Below are 16,110 nucleotides of genomic sequence, written 5' to 3' on the forward strand. Positions count from 1 at the left end.
ACTGGAATTCGTACATTCTTCAGAGTTTTGTGTTTTGTTTTGACAAAGAGCATTGTCTTGGGGCGCCTGGCTGGCTCAGTTGGTAGAACATGCGACTCTTGACCTCAGTGTTGTGAGTTCAAGCCCCATGTTGGTGGAGAGGTTGCTTAAACAAATGGAAAAAAAAAAAGAGTTGTCTCAGTGTGCCGTCAACCGCAAGGAGCAGAAAACCTAAATAAATAGGTCTTAAAGAGTAAGGAAAATTTATTTCATAAGCCCAGGTAGGGCCGTTCTGTGACTGGTCGAAGTTCAGCGTCTCAGCAGTATTATCAGGGACCCAGACTCTTTCCATGTTTTTCTGCCCATGCATCTTCTGCTGTGAGTCTTTATCCTCAGGATTGACCCCTTATGGTGTAGCAAGACAGGCGACATCTCCAGGCATCGTCCACTTGCACAACAATGTCCAAAGCCCAAAGAAGAGATTGTGCATTGCTGTGTCTCTAAGGTGTTCTTTTTTCACAGAAGCCCCTTGGTGAACTTCACCTACTTGTCTTACTAACAGACTTTAAATGCCCATTTCTGAATCATTTACTGACCTGGAGAACGGCATTACTGAAATTGGCCTAAAGCAATCCAGATTCCTCTCCTCAAGTGGTGAATACCCTTTGAAGCAGATAGAGTCGTCTGTTACCTGAACACATTGGTTCTGGTAGCAAGCGCCATGGGCTTGGGGTTCAGCAGTGTCTAGCATAAGCATGTTAAGGATTGGGCCCCAGCTAGGGAAAATAAAATTCCCAGTTTAAGAAATTTTTGTAGGCCTGAATACCCCCAAAGCAATGTAAAATAGAAAAACTAACAGTTCTGACGTTTAGACTAAACTATAATTGTACAAGTGATGTGTACCCTAGAAAATTGGTCTAATAAAAGGTGGGAAGTACTGTTTTTTTTTTTTCCTGTGACCTTCATAATTGGCTACTTCTAATTTTTGAGAACTGTTGAGTACTGGGAGCACAGAAGATAACACCCATTTCAGACACCACCCAGCTTTAATAGATCATGACTTTTTGCCATAGTTTTTTCAAAGGCCCTTGTTTAAGAAAGAAAATGAAGTTTCACTTCTGAAATACCACCACCTCCAATCTTACTTTTTACTTTCCCAAAGGCACACATGATCTTGAATGTGGTATCTGTCTTTCCTGTCTTTATTGTCTGTACTATTTAGAGAGATGTATCCATAAACAGTGTCCGACATGGTATTTATGCTAGATTTAGCCATTCGTAGGTTGCTTTTTCCAATCGGTAGTATTTTGAAATATATCTGATACACGCAGCTCTAGCTCATTCATTTAAACTACTATTTGGCATCCCGTGGTACGAATTTGCCAGTTTACTTACCTTTCCTCTGTTGACAGAAAAATTTTGATGTGGTTTGTTTTTGGCTGTTTGAACCAATGTTCCAGGGAACAGACATCTTTGAACATCTCACGCACGGGTGCAAGAGTTCTGTGTAGGTTGTGGACTTAGAAATTGTTGCATCGCAGGATGTGTGGGATTCCAACATGGCTAAATATTTCCAAACGGTCTCCAAAGTGGAGACTTCGCGTCAGCCGTGTACGGGGGTGCTTTGTTTCCTTATTCTTGTCTTGCACTTAGTATTAGTTTGGCTTAAGAGTTTTGCTGATCTGGGGCTGAAATGGTCTCTCATTTTCTTTTACACTCCCCTTATGACTGGTGACGCCTGGGCGTCTTCTCATTCGGCTGTTGACTTTGTACGCTTCCCCACATCAGTGAGTTGTTCGTTTATATTCTTTGCCTTTTTTTCACCCTGATGTGCGTTTTTGTTTTTTTTTTAAACTCATTTGAGAGTTCTTGACATATTATGGGTGTTATTCTTTGTTAGTAATGTGCCTTGGAAATATCTCCTCAAAGTCTATAATTTATATTTTAACTTTGCTTCTTGATACTTTGTCTCTTTGCTTATCGATTCTTGTTAGCTCAAGGTCACAGATGTTCCCTGCCGCTTTCTAAAATGTTTAAAGGTTTGCATTTTACATTTAGTACTTGAATGTACCCTGATTTCTGTATGTGGTAGGAGCACTCCGTGACTCTTTGCTCCTCTGATAGACAAACGGCTGCTTCTGTCATCTACCAAGTTTATGCATATGCGTGGGTCTGGGGCTGGCTTCCTTAGGCTTTTTTTCTATACCTATGCTAATACCATAGTCTTGATAAAGTCGTAATAACCTGAGGGCAAGTTCAAAATTGTTGTATTCTTAACACTTTGTTATTTGAAACACTTTTTCTTTCTTTCTTTCTTTCTTTCTTTCTTTCTTTTTTTCTTTCTTTCTTTCTTTCTTTGAGCTGGGGAGAAGGTCAGAGGGAGAGAGAATTTTTTTTTTTAAATGTTTTGTTTACTTTGGAGAGACCTAAAGACCGAGTGAGAGTGGGGGAGGGGCAAGAGCGAGGGAGACAAAGAATCCGAAGCAGGTTCCAGGCTCTGAGCTGTCAGCACAGAGCCCAACATGGGGCTCAAACTCACAAACCACGAGATTATGACCTGAGCTGAAGTTGGACGCTTAACCAACTGAGCCAACCAGGTGCCCCTATTTTAAAGACTTTTTAAGAATAGTTTTAGGTTTGCAGTAAAATTGAGAGAAAGGTTACTTTACTTTTTACTATAAAGATACTTTTTACTATAAAATTTTAAGATTGATTTGGCAAGTTCCACAAAAAGCCCTTGTTAATTTTTTCTTGGAATTGCATTGAATTTATAGATTAATTTGGGGGAAAATGATTTACGATTTAACTTAACATTCGTGAACCTAGAATCTCCACTGATTTGGGTCTTTTATTGTTTTCCAATAAAGTTTGTGGTTTTCTTCAAAAAGGTCTTGTACATCTTTTGTCAGATTTGTCCTAGGTACTTTATTTTTGCAGGTGTCCAGAATGGGATCTTTATTTTATTATTTTTAACACTATTTTATTTTATTTTTTAAATTAATTAATTTTTTATAATTTACATCCAGATTAGCATATAGTGCAACAGTGATTTCAGGACTAGATTCCTTAGTGCCCCTTACCCATTTAGCCCATCTCCCCTCCCACAACCCCTCCAGCAACCCTCTGTTGTCTGTATTTAAAAGTCTCTTATGTTTTGTCCCCCTCCCTGTTTTTATATTATTTTTCTTTCCCTTCCTTTATGTTCATCTGTTTTGTATCTTAAATTCCTCATATGAGTGAAGTCATATGATATTTGTCTTTCTCTGGCTAATTGCGCTTAGCATAATACCCTCCAGTTCCATCCACGTAGTTGCAAATGGTGGGATCTTTATTTTAAAGATGACGTATTCTGATTAGAAAACTGAAAGATAGCTCTGAAGGCTTGCTTAAATTGAGGTCAGTCTTTTCCTTTTTTTTAAGGTTTTCCTATGGGTGATGGCGCGTGCCTCCCGCCATCCCGCACGAACTGCACCCGAGTGGTCCAGATGCTGGCACCTGATCCCTCCCACCATGCAGGTTCCCGTCAACCTTTTAGTTAAAAGTTCCCATCCCTTGGCCTTTCTCTGAATCTGTTATCTGCGTTTACAAAATGGCGACTGTAGTTCCTGCCACTTTCATCAGCTAAAATTCTGCAGTGATACTCACATTTTTAGCGTGCATATTTGACGTCAGGAAAACAAGGGTAATCAGTACTCCTGCTCGGCTCCCGAATGACACACAGACGTGAGGACTGATGCCCATCAGTTCTTCCCACCTACTGCATTGTTATTGCCTGGTAGTTTTTACTTTATCTTGTTTTAACACCTCCCGCACCTTCCACATGTGCCTCTAGGTGCTTTTCTCTAGATGTGGTTGCTTCACATGACCATGCATACAACTTAAATATTGTTGTCTGTGATTAAATAGCTGTGTGTTTCTGGGGGTGGGGGACGCTGCACCCAATGTATGGTATGTCTTCGCCAGCCCAGTCCTGGGTGGCCCAAACACCTGACCACACAGGCCATGGGCCAATGTTACAGATACTGTTTACTAAATCTTGGGGTGGTGCACTCTGGCCGGAAGTCCCCCGTGTTCAGCCCATTGCACGGGGTGTCCACTGCGGTGGGCCCTGACCCATTTACCATCCCTGGATGGCTGCAGCGTCGCAGGGGACCTGCTTGTGCCAGTGGCGGGGGGGGGGGGGGGGGGGCTCTTTCATCACTGATTCCCGTGACAGGCAAGTCCTTTATTAAGCCAGCAGTGCATTAGGGAAAACACTATTTCTGCCGGATGGGTGGGCGACCACTTGCTGGTGAAGGTGGTTACAGGCTCAGGGGCTGGGCTGGGCCCTGAATCGGAAGATCTGTTTTCTTATCTCGATAGGACTTTCTGGAGCTTGCCCCACGTACGAACTGGAAGATGAGAATGTGAAAGTGGACACTGTTTCATTTAGGGCTCAGTAACGCTGGCAGTCGACCGTCAGCAGCAGGAGGAGGTTCTCAAATCCAAGAGGTCGGAGGCCCGGAAGTGGAGGAGGTTTCACTGCGAAAGGTGCCAGTCAACGGCGCCATGACCCCTGTAGTTCCCGGCGGTCTGAGGGGCCGGGGGCTCTAGGGCGGGGCATCTTCTCCCGCCTGAATGGCTTCCAAGATGTCACCGTTCGGGCCCCCGCTCCGGTGGACACATGTCTGATGAGTCGGGGTGGGGGCTGCGGGAACATCCCCAGGTTTGGAGGGACGGCCCCCGACAGCCAGTACGCACAGCGGCCGGTCCTGGTGCAGGGCCGCTTTCGTAGTGGCGGCTACGTCTGTCCTAACGTGACCGGGAAATAGCCCCCCGAGTCGTGACACAGCTTCCAAGATGGTCGCGCGGAAGGCCGGACACTTGCATTCTCATTTACGGTCCTCATTTACGGTCCCGTCTGTCTCGCGTCAGCTGTGCTTGGGTGGCACGTGATGAGGCAAGAGCAGTTTTCTCCGTGGAGCCATTACGGAAGAGCTTGCGTCACCACCCGGAGTTCACGTGATACTGGCCGTGTCCGATACGCCGATGCTCGATCGCCGGCGAATCCAGAGCGGTAAAAATGTACGCTCCACACCCCTGCCCCCACCCCTAGAAAGGCGATCTAAAAACAGTGGTAGCAACACCCGAGGCCGCAAACCAAGAGCCAGGCACGAAGGCAGCAACACATTCATGCGCTTTGATGATGTCGGGCACTGGAAATGGACGTGACCACGTTCTTTAAGCTTCCCTGCTCTACAGTAACGCCAGCTGCCGGTGGCCGGCAGGGGTGTTCAACTTGAAGCTTTGAAGCTTTGCACGGGCACCCCTGGCTCTGTGAAACCTTGCGGGAGAAGACAATGCACCTTTTCTGCTCCCAGGAAAGGGCATTGTTTCCCGTTGTTAATGCTTGGCAAGCTTTATGGGTAAACGCCCTTTTTGGCTTGGCCTCTGCCTTATATGAGCCACCCCAAGGGGTCGCAGTGTGTGCATCCTGCGAGCAGTTTGTTGGGAAAGAGCAGGGAGCAGAGTCCAGACCGAAAAACAAACGTAACGCCCACAAAGCCACACGACTACAGCCAGTATCTAATAAATTTAGAAATATGTGGGGCTTCCTCGGGGTGGGGCTGAATCTGGAGACCCGGTCTCATACCCGATTCTTGCCCCTCCTTGTCCTGCCGCTAATTAGTGCAGTGCGGGTGCTATCAGCTCAGATGAAGGTCCTGGCTCCACAGGAGCTGTGAAATCCACTCTAGGTTTCGCTTCTGCTGTTTGTGCACCCTCACAGCCCCTAGCCGGTCTAGCCCCGCCTGGACCTTTAATTCTGTGGGTCCCTGAGCTTTTAATCATACAATATAGGCGTATGTGCAGGGGTTTTTTTCTGGGCTACTTTTTTCCGTGGCATTTAGTGGCCTCATTATCCAGGATTTTTATTTTGTAGGAAATCCACGGATTGTTCAAATGAATTGCGTGGCTGAGAATTTTAGTGCCTTCCTGCCCCATCCACCCCTCGGGGCCTTACTGGTCTTTCCCTTTCTAGGCCCCTGGCCATTCACCTGTCCCCAAGGCTGTATATTTTCTCATTGGGCCACTTCCACCAAAGTAGATGATCAGATGCCTTGCACAGGGCTTTGGCCATTGGAGTTATCTCCCTATTCCCCCTCACTCCTGTCTTCCAAAGCCACCCCTGAGTAAGGCTATTCATGCAGCCACCACATATTTCCTGCCTGTACCCACATATCCATCCGAACCATCTGGAGTGAAGCTGAGAAGGAGATGGCTGATACGAGGATGTGTTACTGAGTTGGTCACCACTGTGTGGCTGTTCCCTTGGTCCCACAGAACTGTCCCTGGAGAAGTGGTGTAAAACTTGCCTTAGGACAGTTTGTCCCAGGAGAGAACAGATGTGTATCCACTGACTCCTGTGTCCCATTGGCCAGTGTTCCACCCCAGGGCAGGAAGTCTCCTGCACTTGCCGGCCGCACATGTGTGGGTGCTGGGTGGGTCCCTGGGCAGCATCCACAGGACAGTCAAGAGGCGCCTGTGGAGGCCTGGAGCACAGCTGTGTGGTTACAGTGGCATGAAGTTGTCACAGCCCTTGCAGGACCGGCACTGCAGTGGTGGCTGGATGAAGAGAGATGTGAGGCCCACATTACAGCACGGTGACTGTTTCAATTACAGATAACTACCAGACTTCTATGCACTTTCTAGGCAACCCATGTAACTGCCGTAGAGCTACATATTAAGAAAAGCAAAGATGCGGTGGATGGAAGGATCTGGAGGTTGTGCTGGGAGAGGAGAGACGGGAGGGGTGAGGCAAGGGGAAGCACACAGTCACAAAGGTTGGTTAAATGCCGCGCTGCGCCCCGCTGCCACAAGAGGGCGCGCGCTGCTAGGCGAGGGCGCGCAGGGCGGCCACCTGCTCATCAGGGTTTTGTTTTCGCAGAAGAAAAGTTGAGGCCAGCTGCGACCGGTGGCAGCGCGCCAGCAGGCGACTCTGCCGGCAGGGGACCCCGGGGAGGGCCCCCGCCCCGCGCATTAGCTTGGGGTTTCGGGAGGAAGCAGGTGCTGGCCCGAGAAGCCTCCGCGCGCTCCGGCCTCAGCCCTGACTTCCTGCTGCCAGACCACCCTCCTTCCCGTCCCCAGAACCACCGGGTCAGGTAGGGTCGCAAACCGAGGGCTCGCGGGCTGCACAAAGCCTCGGCACGCATTTGGCTCGGCCTGAAGTGTATCTTTTAAAAGTTTATTTGGCAACCTTTATTTTTTTATTATTACTAGTTTTTAATGTTTTTATTTATTTTTGAGACAGAGCATGGGCAGGGGAGGGGCATAGAGAGAGGGAGACACAGAATCTGAAGCAGGGTCCTGGCTCCGAGCTGTCAGCACAGAGCCCGATGCTGGGCTTGAACTCACAGACTGTGAGATCATGACCTGAGCTGAAGTCGAGCGCTCAACTGACTGAGCCACCCAGGCGCCCCTATTTGGCAACTTTTAAAACTCAAATGTTTAGCCTAAAAATTCTCTGCAACACTTGGGGCATCTGGCAGCCCTGGGCTGCCCTCCACATGCACCCCTGCCCTCGCAATGAGTTTTTAATAGTTTGGGTCAGGTCGATATTCAGCGTCACCATTGTTCTGGCTGTTACTGCTCTACAGAGCTGAGCCAAAGGGCACCCTTCACACCGCGATGTTACCTTTTTTGCACAACTCTGCATGGAGCTTATCGTGGTCTTTCTCATTTGCATAATTTTCATATACACAGAAAATGACAATAAAACCCCAGCAAGCCACCGGTTGCCTCATTCGCCTTACAAGGTCCACAGGCTCCAGTTACTCGCCCGGTGGTCTTCATGAGAAAGCCACTCAGTGTCTGGCCGCCTCCAACCTGGGTACACTGCTCTGGCCCGGCAGCTTCCTTCCTGTCAGGGACTTCTGAACGTGTTATTTTTAAGCAGAGAAACCCACTTTGTCAATCTAGATCATATGAAACTCTATTATATAAAACAGGAAATATGATGTTAACACGAATGATCAATTTACATTTATAACATTTACTTATTATAAAGTCAGTCCATAATGGGGTACCTGGGTGGCTCAGTTGGGTAAGCGTCATGATCTTCCGCTCAGGTCGTGATCTCACGGTTCGTGGGTTCGAGCCCCGCGTCGGGCTCTGTACCGACAGCTCGGAGCCTGGAGCCTGCTTCAGATTCTGTGTCTCCCTTTCTCTCTGCCCCTCCCCTGCTCGCGCTCTCTCTCTCAAAAATAAGTAAACATTAAAAAAAAGTTTTTTTAACTATGCGTAACATAGAACTTAACCACTTTCACAGCTTTTAGGTGCAGCTCATTGGCATTACATTTATGCTGTGCAGCCACCACCACATCTGACTCCAGAACGTTTCCGTCTTCCTGCTTGAAAGCTGTACCCATTAGACACGAACTCCCCATTCCCCCACGCCAGCCCCCCGCTCCTGCAACCATCCTTCTTTCAGTCTCTGAATTTTAACTACTCTAGGAATCTCCTGGAAATGGAATCACACAGCCATCTGTCCTTCTGGCTTATTTCACTCGGCACAATGTCTTCGGGGTTCATCTATGCTGTAGTAGGTACCAGAAGTTCCCTCTTTTTCTAAGGCCACTTGTGCTGCTCGCGAGTAGTGCTTTATTAGGTCTTGTGTGAACAGTACTGGCTTCCACCCTTAACATCCATTTACTCTGAAAATATGCAAATCTTGAGGGGCCAGGGTCTTCATCCTTTAGTGTTCTCATCTCTGGGGAGGTGGGGGGGGGGTAGGGGGAGGGGGGCCCGGGGTGCATCAAGTGCTTTCCCATGAGCTTTGTGGGCCCTGTCACGCGACTCCTGGTTTACAGCTTTCTCGTCCAATAAGAAATTGGCCCAGTCAATATTTTTATTACAAAACACATGCACACACGCCCCCCTCCACACATGCCCACACACATACTCACAGTGGTAATTAAGACTGAGGCCTGCAACACGGGCTGACCACACAGTGCTTCTGCAGTCCCGCCTCACTTAAGAAAGAGGGTCTGGTCTCAAGAGGGGCTTCTTCCCAAGCTGGATAAATTAGGAGATGGCTTTGTTTTTTCGTTAATTTTTTAAAATATTTATTTATTTTTGAGAAAGAAACAGAGCGTGAGCGGGGAGGGCAGAGAGAGAGGGAGATTCAGAATCCGAAGCAGGTTCCAGGCTCCGAGCTGTCAGCACAGAGCCCGACACGGGGCTCGAACTTTTGAACCGTGAGATCATGACCTGGGCCGAAGTGGGAAACTTAACCGACTGAGCCACCCTGGTGCCCCAGAGAGAGCTTTGTTTCTATAAGAGGACTTAAGGCAGCTTCATCCCCCTGAGGAATGTGGAGTAGAAGCAGATTTAGGCAGGAGTATTCAGAAACCCTCCGCTGTGGTAGGTAAGTGGGGTCATCAGTCCCTGAGACAGTTGGTTCTAAGAGCAGGAGGAAGAGACCAGATTTCCCTGGAGGCTGCTTTTGTTCCCAGGCGGCGAGGACTATTGTCCAAGGAAGACCAGAAAGGCTGAGAGCGGCTCAGGAGTCCAGGAGGACGCCGAGGGCCCCTCTTGTGCCCAGCAGTGTGGGCAGGGCTTTGGCACAGGAGCAGAGGTTCAGAAGCCCGTCCCGGGCGCCGGCCCCCCGACGCTCCCGTCTCAGGGCCTGCCTCGGGCCGGGGCGCAGGGTGTCCTCAGACAGCGGCATCTTGGGAAGGAAGCGGCAAAGTTAGGACGGCGGGCAGGGCAGGCCCACCCAGAAGCCACACATCAGGAGGCTGCCCCCCAGCTCTGCTCAGAGCACTTCCTTCCTCCGCCCAGCAACAACTACCATTGGAATTCGTTTTTTCCTTCTAAATACATTTCTTTTTTTTTTTTTTATGTTTATTTATTTTTGAGACCGAGCATGAACAGGGGAGGGTCAGAGAGAGAGGGAGACACAGAATCCGAAGCAGGCTCCAGGCTCTGAGCTGTCAGCACAGAGCCCGACGCGGGGCTCGAACTCACGGACCGTGAGATCATGACCTGAGCCGAAGTCGGCCGCTTAACCAACTGAGCCACCCAGGTGCCCCTCTAAATACATTTCTAACAGAAAAGAAAAAAAGTACGGGCGGGGGGACAGGGGGTTTCTATCCTTCCTCTTCCCCACCCAGGCCTATCGTCACAGGGACTCTCATTGTGTTTGCAGTTTCTTTGGGCTCTTCCTTCATAATTTTAAGTCATAATTTTCCCCTTCAGATGTTACCCATAACTGTTACATTCTCTACTTTTCTTCATTGGTTTTTTTAAAAATTTATTTTACTTATTTATGTATCTATTTATTTAGAGAGCGAGAGGGGCAAAGAGAGAGGAGAGAGACGAAGCAGACTCCACACTCAGCGCAGAGCCCAACACGGGGCTCGATCCCACGACCACAAGATCATGACCTGAGCCGAAGCCAAGAGTCAGGCACTTAACCAACTGAGCCACCCAGGCGCCCCCTCATTGATTTCTCCCTTAAACAGCTTCAGCGAGACAAAATCTACCTACCGTACAACTCACCCACCTCAAGTGTAGGCTTCATGTCCACAGTTTCCGTGTACTCACAGGACTGTGCAAACACTGACTGCCATACTTCTGGAATATTTCATCCCTTCCGAGAGAAGGCCCACACCCCTCTGCAGTCACCTCCCCAGCTCCTGGCAACCTCTGATCTACTTCCTGCCTCTTTGGATGTGTCTCTTCCGCCCGTTTCATGTAAACAGAATCCTACAGCCTGTGGTCTCTTGTGACTGCCTCCTCTCCCTCAGCTTCCTGTTCTCTTTTTGTCAGTGACTTCTAGAGGGAATCGGAAGCTGGTGGAAACGTTTCTTCGGGACAACTCAGACCACGTACTGTACACACTCTGATATTCCTTTAGTTATTTTTTTAAGAGAAAGAAAAAGAACAAAGACAGGAAGGGCTGGGCTAAAGAAAAAGGTGGATTAATCAAAATACCTGGGTCAAGCTCTCAGCAGTGTTACCTCTAGGAATGCATTCTAGAGGTAGAAGATATTAGGGATGAGTATGGGGCTATATTTACAAGTGTGTTCTTTACAACACTGTTTAGTAGCAAAGAATTAAAACAAAACAAAACAAAACAAAAAACCACAATGACCCCAGACAGGAGACAAGTAAACTATGACACAGACATGCCCTGGAGTCAATGCAACAGCACAGAGCCATTAAAACTGATGGGAGAGAGGGGCGCCTGGGTGGCTCAGTCGGTTAAGCGGCCGACTTCGGCTCAGGTCATGATCTCGCGGTCCGTGAGTTCGAGCCCCACGTTGGGCTCTGTGCTGACCGCTCAGAGCCTGGAGCCTGTTTCAGATTCTGTATCTCCCTCTCTTTGACCCTCCCCCGTTCATGCTCTGTCTCTCTCTCTGTCTCAAAAATAAACGTTAAAAATAAATAAATAAATAAATAAATAAAAGTGATGGGAGGGACACGTGGATGGCTCAGCCGGTTAAATGTTCGACTTCCGAGCAGGTCATGATCTCACAGTTGTTGAGTTCGAGCCCCGCATTCGGCTCTCTGCTGTCAGCACAGAGCCCGCTTCAGATCCTCTGTCTCTCTCTCTCTGCCCCTCTCCGGCTCGTGCTCTCTCTCAAAAATAAACACTTAACAAAAAGCGATGGGAGAAGAGGGGCACCTGGCTGGCTCAGTCCTTAGAGCATGTCACTCCCGATCTTGGGGTTGTAAGTTCGAGCCCCAAGTTGGGCACAGAGATTACTTAAAAATAAAATCTAAATACGTACATACATAAAATCTTTTTAAAAAATGTGATGGAAAAGAATCCCCAAACAAGTGGGGAAAATGTCTGATAGATGGTTAAGTACGAGAATGAGAACAGGTTACAAATAATACCTGAAGTTGGATCGTTTAACAAAAGCAACATATGTATCTATACATCTTTGTATCTGTCCATCCATCCATCCATCCAACCAGAGAGAAGAAATACTGGAAGGACAGACACCCAGTAGGTGCTATTTCTGGGTAGTGTGTGATGATAGACGGTTTTCATTAAAAATATTTTGTTTTTCTTATTTGCATTTTCAAAATCCTCTACACTTTATTTTTGTCACGAGGGAACTTATTTAAAGAAAATGCTTCACCGGGGCACCTGGGTGGCCCAGTTGGTTAAGCGTCCGACTCTTGATCTCGGCTCAGGTCACGATCCTGTAGTTTGTGAGATCGAGCCCCGTGTTGGGCGCTGCGCTGACAGTGCGGAGCAGAGAACCTTGGGTGACACCTTTCCACCTTGGCCCCCCCAACGCCTCACGGTGGGCGGCCCTTCCCTGTTGCTGAACTCCAGACCAGGCCGTCCTCCCGTTCCCCAGCAGAGGGAACTCTACTTTCAGAGATCATCTGTGTTCGGGCAACCAGAACTCACCTGTTGACTGGGTCACACACGAGATCTTGTAGGACAGCCATATGCTCGCCAGGCAGAGGAAGGTGGCCACGAAACCGAAGATCTACACAGGAGAGAGAGCAAAGGAAGTTCCCAGGCCGAGGGCCAATCACTCAGGCTAGCCGCCCTTTGTTTCTCATCCCTGCGCCTGTTTCTGGACCAGCTGTGGCCAGGAGGGAGCCCTGGGGAATCACGGGAGCTGACCACCCGGTCCCTGCTCAGGTGCAGGAACGAGGCCTTGTGTCCACGGCTCCCCCAGCAGGGCCCCTAGCGCAGGCCTGGCAGCCAGGCTCTGGCTTTCACCTCCTGGCTCTCCTCGCTCTAGGCAACTTCAGGGCCCACGTTTGGATTTGTATTTACCACTAAGCTGGGGCCCAGACACTGGACTGTAATTACCCGGGGCTAATGAAAGAGAAAAAGGTGAAGTTGTGTATTTTAATTTAGGCTTTTAAATTTCTAATGTTCAAATGGACCTTACTGATGTGGCAGCATTGCCTTTCATTCATTAATGGCTTTCTGTTCTGTCTCACTTTGTAGCCAGCTAAGAGCCCGAAGCTGAAGCCCTGACAGGCAGTTTCATGTCTGCAAACATTTAAATAGTATTAGCCTAAAATAAATAGGGCAGCGCACCTTTCTATTCTGAGGCTCCACTCTGTGCTCAAGCGGCTGACCTAGCTTATCTAGGAAAGCTGACCTAGCCCGGTCCAACCTCATTTAACGATGAAGAAAGAACAGGGCGCCCAGGGAGGAAAAGGGTCTCGTGTGAGGCTCCTGATGGTCGAAGAGACTCTGCTGTCTTCGTATGAAACTTTGAAGCCTGTAGCCATTTCCTTACTTGTCAACAACACCAGCAGCTGCAGCAAGTATAATTTATTGACCACTTGCTATGTGCCCGCCCGTGTGCTAAGCCCATTAGGTGTGCTGATCCTTTAAACTCCTACCACGTTTCCGGCTGGGTGATGCGGGTACCCTCCCCTCCCCCTCATTTGGCCGCTAAAGACAAGGAAGGACAGCAAGTCAACTAGTTTGCTCAGGGCCACAGAGATAGCGAGGGCCAGACATGGGATCTGAGCCCTAGGAATCAACAGAACCCTGCTCTGTATTTTTGCCCAAATGTTCCCAGACTGGCACATGGCCTCAGGTTTGCGGCGCGGCCAGAGCCACGGCTGACACACAATAGGAGGAGCCCAGGAGCAGCCAGGCCACGGCAGGATTTCCAGGGTTTGGTTTTCTTTTCAGGCCCGGCCTCTGGTTTACATAAGCGGCTGCCCCCACAGGCCCACACCCGCTCCCCTCCCCCAGGTCCCTTTCCTTGGCTCCCTTTGTACCGATTGTCTGCACCACATAATTAGCCTATTGGAGCCTGTCCTAGCCCCTCATTGTCTGTCCTGCACAATTAGCACATTATATACTATCCCGGTCCCCAACTGTCTGCACTGCATAATTGAACAGTTTATTATATCGCTACATAATGCTATTCTGGACAACACTGCCTTGTTTGCTAATTGTTTCATGCGCCTTGGCCTTGACTCCTGAACTAGATTACCATTTTCTCATAAGCAAGGTCCATGTCTTTTTATTTCTTCTGGCTCCCTCATGGCCCAGGCTTTGTCCTAGGCACAAAGACGGTGTATGATAAATGGGGCTTATTGGAATTCTAAGGCTAACAGACACGGTTATGTGCAACCTGAATCCTAAAACCCAGTGGGAGCCTCCCGTGTGGCTCTGACACAGTGGGCACCAGCCGGCCTATAATCAAGCAGGTGGTAACCTGTAGGTAGCATTCACTCCCGTCCTTGGGGATTGCAGGGGTGGGGAGGGGTGGCTGCGCGAGGCACCGAAGGCCCATGAGTGTTGAGAGGCTTGGCTGCCCCCCTCCCCACCTTTGGAGGACAGACCCCACCCCTCAGTGGAACTCCAGGCACTAAACCACTCCCAACCCGAAGTCTGGAGAATTTTGTTGACACGTACATGAAAGAGTGACTGTCCCGTGCAGCTTTTCTTAAAACTCAAAATGAGGCAAATCCGTACTGGCCCACAGGCCACCAAACTGTAACCAGTGAGCTAAATCAGAAACCAGATTGCAGGAATCTATGCATCGTTAAGTAATAATAAATGCAGGGGCGCCTGGGTGGCTCAGTTAAGTGTCTACCTTCAGCTCAGATCATGATCTCGCGGTCTGTGAGTTTGAGCCCCGTGTCGGGCTCTGTGCTGACGACTCAGAGCCTGGAGCCTGCTTCGGATTCTGTGTCTCCCTCTCTCTCTGACCCTCCCCTGCTCGTGCTCTGTCTCTCTCTCTCTCTCAAAAATAAACAAACATTAAAAAAAATTTTTTAAATAATACATATATATGTATAGTATACACACATATGAAAATATGTGTGTGTGGGGGTGGTAAACACAGCCCCACAGCACTCTTATTTTTATACATTTCCATGGTTCTATTCAGGCTATCAGATCGATCAATTCTCACCTTTGAAAGGTCTAAAAGTGTTACTTCCTGGCCTGAATATGGTTATCAATCAGGACCAGCAAAGCCAGGACTCGTGACAGGTATCACTAACTGATCACATCCTCTTCCCGTGGGCCCTAACGTGGCCTTGGAATCTGCCCGCACAACACTGAGGTAGCCACAAACACATGACTCCAATGGGCATGTGCATTAACGCCGAATGGCCCCCTGGTTTAAGCAGTGGCTTCGTGAGAGAGAGGGCTGGGCCACGGGCCATCTGTGTGTGCCAGAAGCCTGACGGTCCACCTGCTGAGACCCTCTGCTGTGGGCCCAAGTTTAAGGCTCTTTGGAGACTGCTGCTGGCTGGATCGAGGCGGGTACTGACGGGTACTTTTCTAGGGAAGAAAGGCCCCGGGAAGCAATCCCTTCGCTGCCCATCAGGAAGAAAATGTACTAGAGGTGAACTCGTGCGTGAAGTGTCCCCCGAGACCGTCCTCACCGCTCCAGCTACCAGTCCGCTCTGGCTGTAACTCTTGGAGGCTGCCACAATGGAGGCGATTAGGAGGAGCAGGGTACCGATTAAATAGTGCAGAAGTTCCTGGGGACAAAAACAAAGCAAAGCAGTGGGTCGGGAGGTCCGCTCCTGGTTCTCAGAGGCAACTGGGCACAGAAGAGAGGAACTCTGACCACAGCAGTTAGCTCACAGGCAGCAGATACGGAAGGCTGGCCAGGATGAGCCCCTGCGAGACAGAAAAGGAGCCAGCAGGCAGCCAGAGAGGCAACAGAGAGAAAGGACACTTGTCGCGTGAGGAAAGATATCCACTAAGGACGGCTCCACTCCTGAGAGCAATCTGTAGACAGTACCCTGACGTCTGGCGAGAGCTAGAGCAAACAGGTCCTCATGGCTCCCAGGCTGGAGAGTTTAAAGGCAGCTCCAGCTCTGAGAGGCAAAGCCCCTCAAAGAGAGGTGTGTCTGACGCTTCTGCTTCCGAGAAAGTTCTCGTCTAACAACGTGCTGGCTTTGGTGGCGGCCTGGGGTGCCCACCCGCCCTGTGAACAGTTGTAGGTGTGGACTTGAGATGCTCGGCCCCTCAGACTTGGAGTCGGAGCTTAGAGTGAGGTCAGGGCCCTTCTGTGATGTGCTTGTGGGGGTGGGGGAGCCAGCTTTCTGGCACCCGAGCCTCCTGGTTTGGTCCTCATTTCATCACACTCTGCTGAGGAGTTGGTTGGCAGGGCAGACTCCACCGTTGCT

At 49.3% G+C, this 16,110-nt stretch overlaps 1 protein-coding gene and 1 long non-coding RNA gene across 4 annotated transcripts in view; one reads left to right on the forward strand and one right to left on the reverse strand.

Annotated features, from left to right (window-relative positions):
• Positions 1-102: 102 nt before the first annotated feature.
• On the forward strand, positions 103-7,263 carry LOC124526428 (uncharacterized). The gene is made up of 3 exons (XR_006965666.1): positions 103-1,766; positions 3,400-3,495; positions 4,342-7,263. It is a non-coding gene; the product is annotated as an uncharacterized LOC124526428 (long non-coding RNA).
• Positions 7,264-9,354: 2,091 nt separating this feature from the next.
• The window catches only part of CMTM7 (CKLF like MARVEL transmembrane domain containing 7), a 50,479-nt gene continuing 43,723 nt past the window's right edge, over positions 9,355-16,110 (reverse strand). For 2 of the 3 annotated variants that reach the window (XM_047099418.1, XM_047099420.1), the window contains exons 3-5: positions 15,313-15,456; positions 12,389-12,470; positions 9,355-9,685 (exon numbers count right to left, since the gene is read on the reverse strand). In XM_047099418.1, coding sequence (XP_046955374.1) covers positions 9,672-9,685; positions 12,389-12,470; positions 15,313-15,456 — 240 coding nt within the window. In that variant the 3' untranslated portion in view covers positions 9,355-9,671. The remainder of the gene's footprint in view (positions 9,686-12,388; positions 12,471-15,312; positions 15,457-16,110) is intronic. The other variant, XM_047099419.1, reaches the window with a different exon arrangement.

Source organism: Lynx rufus, unplaced genomic scaffold (genome assembly GCF_022079265.1).
Source record: "Lynx rufus isolate CCGP_SWC_20201006 ecotype Redwood Valley unplaced genomic scaffold, mLynRuf1.p SCAF_5, whole genome shotgun sequence".
Taxonomy (NCBI): Eukaryota; Metazoa; Chordata; class Mammalia; order Carnivora; family Felidae; genus Lynx; species Lynx rufus.